We start from the raw sequence: 9,508 nt of genomic DNA, 5'->3' as shown, positions 1-9,508 counted from the left end.
TGTAAGGCACTGGGTCAGCACCGCTGACTGGGCTGTTTAAAGTCCCATCAGCGGTGCTGCCCACCTAAGGCAGGCTAGTCCCTATCTGTTCTGACACCATGCTGCACCTGGGAAGCGGCCAGCAGCAGGTCTGGCTCTGAGGCAGGGAGGGGGCCAAGGGGCTCCATGCACTGCCCCTGCCCCAAGCACTGGCTCTGCACACCCATTGGCCGGGAACCCATCATAGTGAGGGGCAAAAACACCCTAAGTTATCTTTTTTTAAACTTAAGACAACAAAGGATCCAGCCTTTTGACTTTGGGAGGGATCCTGACATGAAAATTTGGTTAGTGTTACTGGGAAAATAATGATTTTATCTTGAACCAAGTCTAGTTAAGTTTTAGCTCCTAGAAAGTGTTTTATCTTTATTTCTCTTGTAACCATTTTGGACTTTAATACCTTGCACTAACTTAAAATCCTTTTTGTAGTTAAATATTCCCCCCCGCCCCCATAGTTAAAATTAATCCAGTGCTGTATTTAAATGGAGCTGTTTGGAGGCTGTTTGATATTGACCTCTTACGGGGCTATGGAGAGAGTCGGCCAGTGCAGCACACACACATTGGGGAAAATTTTTAATTGGGAGTGCGTTGAGGTCACCCTGCAGGTAGTAACCATGGCTGCGGAGGTCCGAGTTGCTAGATCAGGACTGCAGCTATACATAGATACTCAGGATATGACCGGCCTGCTGTTTGTGTAACTCCCACCGTGGGCCACTCAACAGCAAAGTACGGTAAGGCAGCCTAGGTTGCAGGATAGGTAATGACAACCCTTCAGTGGTCTGGACTGCATACTGGAGTTGGGCAAAAATAAAATTGTCACATTCAAAATATGAGCAGAAGGGACAGGACCCAGAATATGCACATTTCCATTCTGTATTTAACCTTATTGTGCAAGCAACAACCACCCAAAAAACCACCTATAGAGCTACTTCAGAAACTAAAGTTAATTCCTTTTTGTCACTGATCACATATTCCACTTACAGAGAACACAGGGAAGTACTCAGGTGACCTATTTTGGGAAACCACCATTATTTCCTTGTGTTATTCTCACTTACTGATAAGTAACCTGTTTTGGGCACTACAACTGCCATTACCAATAAATGTGGTTTGGCACAAGTCTAACTACTCCTCTCCTCCAGAGGAAGTCTCCTAAGGTGATCGATGGGCAGATTTGCATATGGAGCAAGTATTTCAATTGTGAACCAAGGGAAGGGACCACACCTTTGTCATAAGCAAATTCAGTGCCTGGAACAATAAGGCCTCAATCTCCCATTGACACTGAACTTGCAGGGTTAGACTTTAGAAAACAAATACACATTTTTATTCTGAATGAACAGCATTGAGGGGGAGATGCATTTGCTCCATCCTCTCTGGAACTTGCCAACTCTAACAAAAGGCAATAGTATTGATTCAGTCTCCCGCCATTTTTATTCATGGCGGGCACAATGGAGTTCTACATAGGATATAAATTACGGTGCAAGGTTCTCAATACCAGAGAGTAGCACTAGGGAAACAGCTCTCCCCATTATTACCTCATTTACCCCCCTACACAAGCGCCTTAGCATTAACCAGAGAGAGAAGTGAAGGGTAGAGCAGTTGCAATAGTTCACTGCAATGTCTTAATTTTTGCTTAACTGATGGCCACCAAAACTTCACCTTGAAACTTGTTCACCTTTGCACAGCAAAACAATATTCTGGGAGCAACGGGATTTTGTTTTTTGGAGGGGAGGTTAGGCAATATTTGGAACAAGGGTGGCAGAGGGATAACTATGCAATGTGCAAAATGCTGGTAAGAGTATATTCATCTGGGAGGATAACAGGAAAATTACAGCAGTTTGTTTATTTTCTCTTCAGCTACACAATACTCTGGTCTCAGACATCCCAGCCTCATATTAGCCACCCTTTGTAGTATGTGCTTTGTAACCATTTGTGTATTTATCATCTGTATAAGTGTGCAGTTTAAGAAACCCTGAAAGTTCCACAAGCATCTTACAAAATGGGGCCTGGCAGGTATTTTAAACATGTTAAGCCTAAGGCCTTGAAGAACTTAAGCCAATAAAGCTTTAGATGGGTTTAAACTCTTTAAACCCCACTAAGTCTGGAGGAAGGGGAGATAAGGGGCAGAACATAAGTGGTCTGTCTTTAATGCATGTCTATCTCTACATAGTGCTTAGTACAATGATCAGGGTTCTTAAGTAATAATGATAAACTGCTACCTCCATGCAAGACTTACCAGCACTACTTCATGCTTTTCATTTTCTGTTCTTAATTAAGCTCTACCCTCCTAGCACTGGATTCTGGACAATACAAATGCTCGTTGCAATGCAGGCCAGTACTGAAGAATACTTTTAATCACTGTTTTTCTGAATCCTTCCACCTGCATAGTCAGTCACGGAATTATTTCCTAAGACACTATTTGTAAAAATATTAGTCTGTAGAGATGGGGGCGGGGGGTTCCTTATGGGCCCTTCACTAAACTGAGCTGCAGGAAGTGGTTACAGATAGAACTGTTAGGAGATTATGCACATTGCTGTAAAGCCACAAGCTCCCTTTTGTTTGCTGTCAAAACTCAAAAAAGGTAGAGGTAAGTTTATGCATCCAGGTAAACGGTTCATGTTCATGTTTCAAACAGGTATGGCCAGTCATCTGAATAAATCCAGGAAGATTTAACTCTTTAAAATAAAAATACTTAATAGCATTTATTCACCACATTAAGTCACCACAGTAAAATTGTACAAGCTACAAGTAACCCAGGAAAGTTAAAAGCTACTAGAAACAGTAGAAAGACATACACAGCTTGTTGAAAACAGACTAACACTGTTAGCTCAAGGAGACAATGGTTGATATACACTAGAGAGATCATGAGAACCTGTATTCAAAATGAAATTTCAAACAAAAATAAAGACGTCATGGCTACAAGTATTATACAATGATAAATACTTCAAAAATATATTAAGATATATGGAAATTCTGGTTTGACAGGGAAATCCAGAGAAATTCCAGCCTTCACTGGATTTCCAAATATACCAATTAAAGTATTCAATAGTTAAATTCCTTTCAGTAAGAACAGATTTTGCAGCCATTTCTGCTTTTGGATCAGTCCTCACCTATTTGTAGTGTAGCTGCATACTGTTCTTAGTCATATTTCCTTAATATTAAGCCATAATGTTCTTTACAACATAGGTACTCATTGCTCTAGACTAACCAATGAATTGCCTCTCAGTATTATGTGCAGTGCATCACATTTGGAGTTATAAACCATGTTACGTTACAGTTAGTGTTAGCTCACCTTACAGCATAGCTGAAGTTGTGTTCTAAAGTTACAACCATTTAAACAAAATACCTTGAACAAAGGGTTTGGTTGCAAGACTGCCACTGCTTATTCTAGCATAACATTGAATTACTCTGAAGTTACAGTACATGAATGAACTATGGCAATATTTAGATTACATCTTTCAAAGAAAGAGGTCCAGAGGATGGTCAGAGCTGATAAGCAATGGGTGCACGCACAAACGGTGGTTTCGGTACACATTTTCATTTGTGCTGTTACTGGGTAGCAAGTAAAGCAATTTATAGCCAAGGATGTGGTAAGATGACAATTCTCCAAGCCAGTTAAAAAATATATACTTCTATCTTCTTAAAGAGTCAATCCTATAGAAAATAGATTGAAATCTAATTGGTAAATTGGCAGTTTGTAGAGTACTTTCCATTGCAAGATCCACTGGATCAGCCTATCGTACAGCCAAGAGAACAGCTAATCCTGCTAGTCCAAACCCTGCTGCTGCCATGATAGCACTGCTTATGGTATTGTTCTGGTCAGTTGGTTGAGAGCCATGTCCATTGAAGAAATGACAGAAGCCATCCTAGAAAAGCAAAAGAAAGTGAGAATTTGAGTCTACTTGGGGTAAAGCAAAGACAACCATGCTTTGTTATTTCAGTTGTTCACTACTTTGAATACCATACAGATATTGGTATACAGTACATTGTTTGCGGTGCAACCACCATCTTCCTAGATGGAGACATTTAGTACATCACGAGTCTATTTTTGCCCTTTTTTTTTTTAAAATGCCAGTCTCTGAATAGAGGTGGTTGTATTGTTTCCTTCATTCAAGTCTGGGAGAATATTTGAAACAGTGCATGGAAATTTCCACTTGAGATAGAAGTCTTAAGGCGGCCCCTTCTCCCAGTTCCATGCATGATTCTGATTACACATGCTACTTGGAAAGTCTGCAAGTAACTCAATTCAGAGTTGACCTATGACAGAATGAAGCTGGCAGCTGCTCTTCCAGATCTTTATTCATGATAATCAAGAGTAGCAGTAATACAACACCAGATGGTCATGTTTGAACTCTGTTTGGCAGATATCTATGTAAACAAGTTATGCTCTTAATTTCTTCCGGAACTTTGTTCTTTACACTTTAATTTGTGCAAACAGTTAATGCATTTTTTGGTAAATGAGAGTTTATGTTTTAGCCAACAGCCATATTTCAATTAGCATTCAGGTGAGCAAGTGATCACTTAAAAAACCAATCAAACAAGAAACAAACCACACCCCCCCCCCAACTTTCCCAAAAAACCAAAGTAACGAAGCCAAAGGCTCTTAGAAAAGTTTTGTTCTTATTTGTACCAGCATCAAATGATCAGTACTATTTAAAATGATGTTTAAGAGATTGTGGAATACCTAGCATTTAGTTCTGAAATGCAGAGAGATTCAATTTCAGACATTTTAAACAATCATTTTGACTGTTCTCCAGATAGGTATTCCAAGTACAATAGAAAACTCTGCTTTGAGTCATTTACAATGACTTTGGGTATATAATTGGTCAGATCTTTTTATCATTATAATTTATTCAGAGAGCCTCATTAATGCAATGACAGTTTTGGAACCAAGTGGGGAACACTGGGTACATCAAAGGAATCAAGCATATAGCTTAGTGGTGACTTGATATACAAATGAAATTCAAAACGTGCATGTCAGTTCTGGACTATAAATATTTGGTGTTCCTACTTTGAAGTGTGTTGCTGAACTTAATACAATAATCTGGTCAACATCTGTACTTTAAATTTTCAGTTAAGCTTAGGGCCAAATCCTTGGCCCAGCAAAGTCAATGGTAAGATTTTCATCGACTTAAGTGTAAATGTGTTTGCTTAGACCGATTTGAGAACTTTAAACAAGGCTAGCCCAACAGCATGTCAGGACACTTCTAGAAAGTGCATCTAGCATATTTCACATCCCTCATATCCTCAGTATGTTACTTGTTGGTTTTGGTATCTGCTAAAACACAAGTTCAGGCAAACATAGGGTCTTCTCTTAATTGAAAGAAGGGCATAGCATTTGAGTACTTCACAGTGCACATAAGCTTATTTGCATATTAACAGAAACAAATAACTTAAAGCTACATTGCGGCTTTGAAATGTTACTTGTTGATTGCTTAACATTCAGAGAGACTAATAAATGACATGTTCTTGGAACCCTTGCCCAAATTCTTTCATTCACTATATAATCAGACTTCAACAGACTCTGCCTGGAAAAACAGATGTTCCCCTCTTAGGTTTATTTGAAAATGGAGATCTGAACGCAGATTTCTATGAATTATTCCACTGCTAGTAATATGGCATTCTTTTGAAGTTGATTATGCATTGTATCAGCAGAAAATCTAGTCCCATATCCAGTCTGACAACAGCCAGTATCAGATGCTTCAAAGAAAACCTATAAGGATTTTCAACCTATGTCTTCACTGCAGAGTTCGCTTGGGTGTTGAGTAACTGCACTACAAAGTGGTACCAAGTTCCTGGGTTGACACTGGTGCTGCACTGAGGGTGACCAGCTGTCTCGATTTTATAGGGACAGTTCTGATTTTTGGGTCTCTTATATAGATTCCTGTTACCCCACCCCCTGTCCCGATTTTTTACCCTTGCTATCTGGTCACCCTAGCTGCATGCCCCTAGGTCTGTTGCTAGCAATTCTGGGGGCATATCTCATGGTTCTTTGTGCTGCAGTAGGCAGAGCTCCTCTGATTCTTTCCCAGTGAACTGTGAGAGAACTTGTCTGTCCTGGGCACATGGAGGAATTGTAGGAAGGAACTGAAACTATCAGCACTTGGGCTGTGTTGTAACTGCAAAGTGGGTTGGTTACCAGCCCAAACAGCAGATCTGGTCTCTAACCCACCCCCCCAACTATAGCAACTAGCCCAGATTGAAAGCACAACTAAATTCAGGTGAGAGGTCTGTGTGCAGATTGGAGAGGGTTGAGGCCAACACTCAAGAAAGAGCCCAGGAAAACTCTGCTGTGAAGATATACCCATATATGGTGGTCACATTAATATTAAAGTCCAATGAGGAGAGAAAGTAAAACTTCCCTATCATTTAGTGGCTGAATTATGTCTTGAAGCACGAGGGTGTGCAGCCTTTTTACTACAGGTCTTATCTAATGTAGGAGTGGATGTTCTTATCAAATGAAGCATTCAATTTTTGAATCCTACAAAGTTCAACTCCATGGCAATGGACTTCCACAAGATTGCTTCCTGTTACCTTTTAATTTCATTGGGTGTTCTATTTTGAAACACATCCAGTTTAATTTATGTAAGAAACAGAACACCTGTTATATCCCCTCTACCAGGATTTTGTCTCAGTGTGTCAGACTTGTATTAAAAAAAGTAACAAGTAGCAGATTTATATTTTGTTGCAAAACATTTTGCAACAAGGAACTAACCTAGGTTAAAAAAAACCCCAAAAAACACACATATGAACTAATCCCTATTCCAACCTAGTTCTGCAGTCTGACTGGGTTTCAGACTGCAATGTTTGTACAAATTTAGATATATCTTTCCACATTTAGCTATAATTATGAAGTGTTGCTACTGTGTGTGACCACCTTTTGGTAACACTTCCTCCACGGAATTGCCTGAAATAAGACATCTTGAGTATACTAAATATGTCCGACTCCTCTCCAACTGGATTAGAGCAGGCAGTTTGTGCAGCTGCAATCCTGCTATTAGGGTTCCAACATCTAATCTCTACTGGTGGAAACAGGCAGAGCCTGAGCAGTGACTATGATCCAGGGTCTCCATTAAGTCCTGCTATAGTGATAAACAGAGTCTCATTTCTACGAGCCATCTCATATTGAGATAAAAAGCCCCAATACTTTTTTCACCAAACGCTTCATGTCATGCATCCCATTGTTTACAGAGTGCAAGCCTATTCCAGCCACCAACTTCAATGGTGCTTCAACTTCACTGTTAAGACAACAGGGTAGGAAAGATATCAAAATCTTTTCTACATGCAACTCCTGGGAACACTTGAATCTGTTTAATGCTTCATCACAGCTGGCCAAGATACAACTTCAGTTTGCCCACCCCCCCTCACCCACAGAGTGTACACTACAGAGAATACCATACAAAGAAACAGAAGTTTTACACTCCACCCTCCCAGTTTGCAGAAGTGAATTAAATTATGAGATTAGACAGTCACAAGTTATCTAAATATCCCAGTTTATAAATCACTGTGGCGATCTCTACACTGTAATGCATAGCCACATTGACAAGACACACTTCAGCATTTTAAAATTAGTGTCAGAAATCTGGTTCTGCTGGATAGAAATGGGTCTGTAGCATTCAACACTCATTCTAGCAAACACTGCATCTATATTAAAAAGCTTGGAAGCTGTAATTCTCCATTGAGGCAAGCAGCAGTAGCACTGCGACACAGAAAGAACTTTAGTGTTACTAATTTCTCATCTACATTAGAGCATCCACTATGGATAAACAACAATTATGTTTGAGTGTGTACAAGGTAGTGCAGTGTTGTCTCTAGTGTCCTTTCTTGCAATGGGTGTTTAATTTATCTGAGTGACACAAACACTGGTTTGTCAGAGCACTACATGACATCAGTTGTCCCACATGACTGAAAATCCTGGATTCGGTCTGCGTTAAATAGAGCTGTGCTAGGACGTGTCTCCCCCCCCCAGTGTAGACAAGGTCTAGTTTGGATAAAATTGTTTGAAACCAAGCATAGCCTGGCGTGTGAAGCCAGCAGGCCCCTAGACTACAATATGTCCGACTATCAGTAACAAAGGCACCCCCTCCCAAGGTGGGGAGATGTGGTTTGGTAAATGGACTGCCTAGGGAGATCAGGGAAGCTCTTTCACTTGGGGATGGTTTAAACACAAATCCTACATCTTGGCAGCGGGTGACACAAGAGGACGCTTGCAGTCCCTTCTAACCGTATGGGTCTAGGATTCCAGAGAGCGGGGAGGAAGAATCACACCGGGTCAGGGAAGCGCCAGGCCACAGCATCCTCCCCAGGGCCTGGGACAGCATAGCTCCCATATATGGGAAAAATCCCCAGCCATGCGTGCAGACTGAGTCACGCTCCCGCTGTACCCCAGTGCGCGGGGGGCAGCTGCTACCCCCCGGGAAGGCCCTTGGAGCGGAGCGCGCTGCGCTGGGGAAGGGGCCCGGTCCCCAGAGGGGCTCTCTCCAGCGGGCAGTCAGCACCGCCCAGGCGGGGGGCAGGCGGAGCCCGGCGAGCCTGCTAGCAGCGGAATGGGAGGGTTTCTATGGTTAGTACGCGGCTCAGGTCGGAGCCTCCCCCAGCAAGCGGCAGCCCCCTCGCCAGGGCGGGACCACGCGGCCCCGGGAGCCCTGCCGCGATGGGCCACACGGTCCCCAGCCCGGCCGCTGTCCCCCCTCCAAACCGGCCCGGCCCCGCCTTACCCAGCCGCCGTGCGCCTCCAGCCACTCGCGCTTCTCCTCGGCCAGGTAGGAGGCCAGCACCTCGGCCAAGCGGCCCGCCTCCTCCCGGCTGCCCTGCTCGGCCAGCGCCGCCGCCAGGCTCCCCGCGAACACCACCAGCGCCAGCACTCGGCCCCAGTTCAGGCCGCCCTCCGCCTCCAGCTGCTCCGCCACCCGGCTCAGCAGCGCCGCCGGCTCCCGGCGCTCGTCCAGGGCCAGCGGGCGGCAGGCGCGGAAGAATGGCCGCTCCCGGCTCTCCAGCTCGCTGGCCGCCCGCCGCAGCGTCTCGGCCGCGGGGCTGGGCGGCGGCAGCGCCGGCCCCCCCAGGCGGTGCTGGAAGTAATCGCCCAGCAGCAGCGCCGTCTGCTCCTTCAGCGAGCCCGGCATGGCTGAACCTGCAGCCCCGCCGCCGCGGACTAAGCAGCCACCCCCCGCCCCCGCAGCGCCCACGTGTCCCCGGCATTGTCCGCCCCGCCCCGGCCCGGCAGGCAGCGGCTCACAGCCGGCCGCTAGGGGTCGCGTCCTGCGGCTCCTGCCCCGGGCCGGCGGTGGGTACCTGGGCAGGAGCGAGGGGTCCGTGTCCTGCCCCGGGTGCGGGTACTCAGGCACTAGGGGGCGCGTCGTGTCCCGAGGGTGGGGCGGGAGTATATCTGGGCACTAGGGATCCGTGTCCTGCCCCTGGGAATGGGGCGGATGGGTACCTGGGCACTAAGGGGCCGCCTTCCACCCTGGGGGTGGGT

General features: G+C 44.7%; 1 protein-coding gene across 1 annotated transcript; it reads right to left on the bottom strand.

Moving 5' to 3' along the window:
• Positions 1-2,721: 2,721 nt before the first annotated feature.
• BCL2L10 (BCL2 like 10) lies at positions 2,722-9,155 on the bottom strand. The gene is made up of 2 exons (XM_065412480.1): positions 8,751-9,155; positions 2,722-3,899 (listed from the first exon to the last, which is right to left on the bottom strand). Exons 1-2 carry the CDS (start codon positions 9,153-9,155, stop codon positions 3,768-3,770), a joined length of 537 nt encoding a protein of 178 aa, XP_065268552.1. The 3' UTR covers positions 2,722-3,767.
• Positions 9,156-9,508: the final 353 nt, after the last annotated feature.

This window comes from Emys orbicularis, chromosome 10 (genome assembly GCF_028017835.1).
Source record: "Emys orbicularis isolate rEmyOrb1 chromosome 10, rEmyOrb1.hap1, whole genome shotgun sequence".
NCBI lineage: Eukaryota > Metazoa > Chordata > Testudines > Emydidae > Emys > Emys orbicularis.
Note: the sequence above shows the minus strand (reverse complement) of the source record. Positions and strands in the feature narration are given on the sequence as shown.

Coding starts and splice junctions, on each gene's coding strand:
- BCL2L10 (XM_065412480.1), bottom strand. CDS start 9,155: ATGCCGGGCTCGCTGAAGGAGCAGACGGCGCTGCTGCTGGGCGATTAC. Junction 3,900..8,750: donor TGGAGGCGCACGGCGGCTGG/GTAAGGCGGGGC, acceptor TTGCTTTTCTAG/GATGGCTTCTGTCATTTCTT.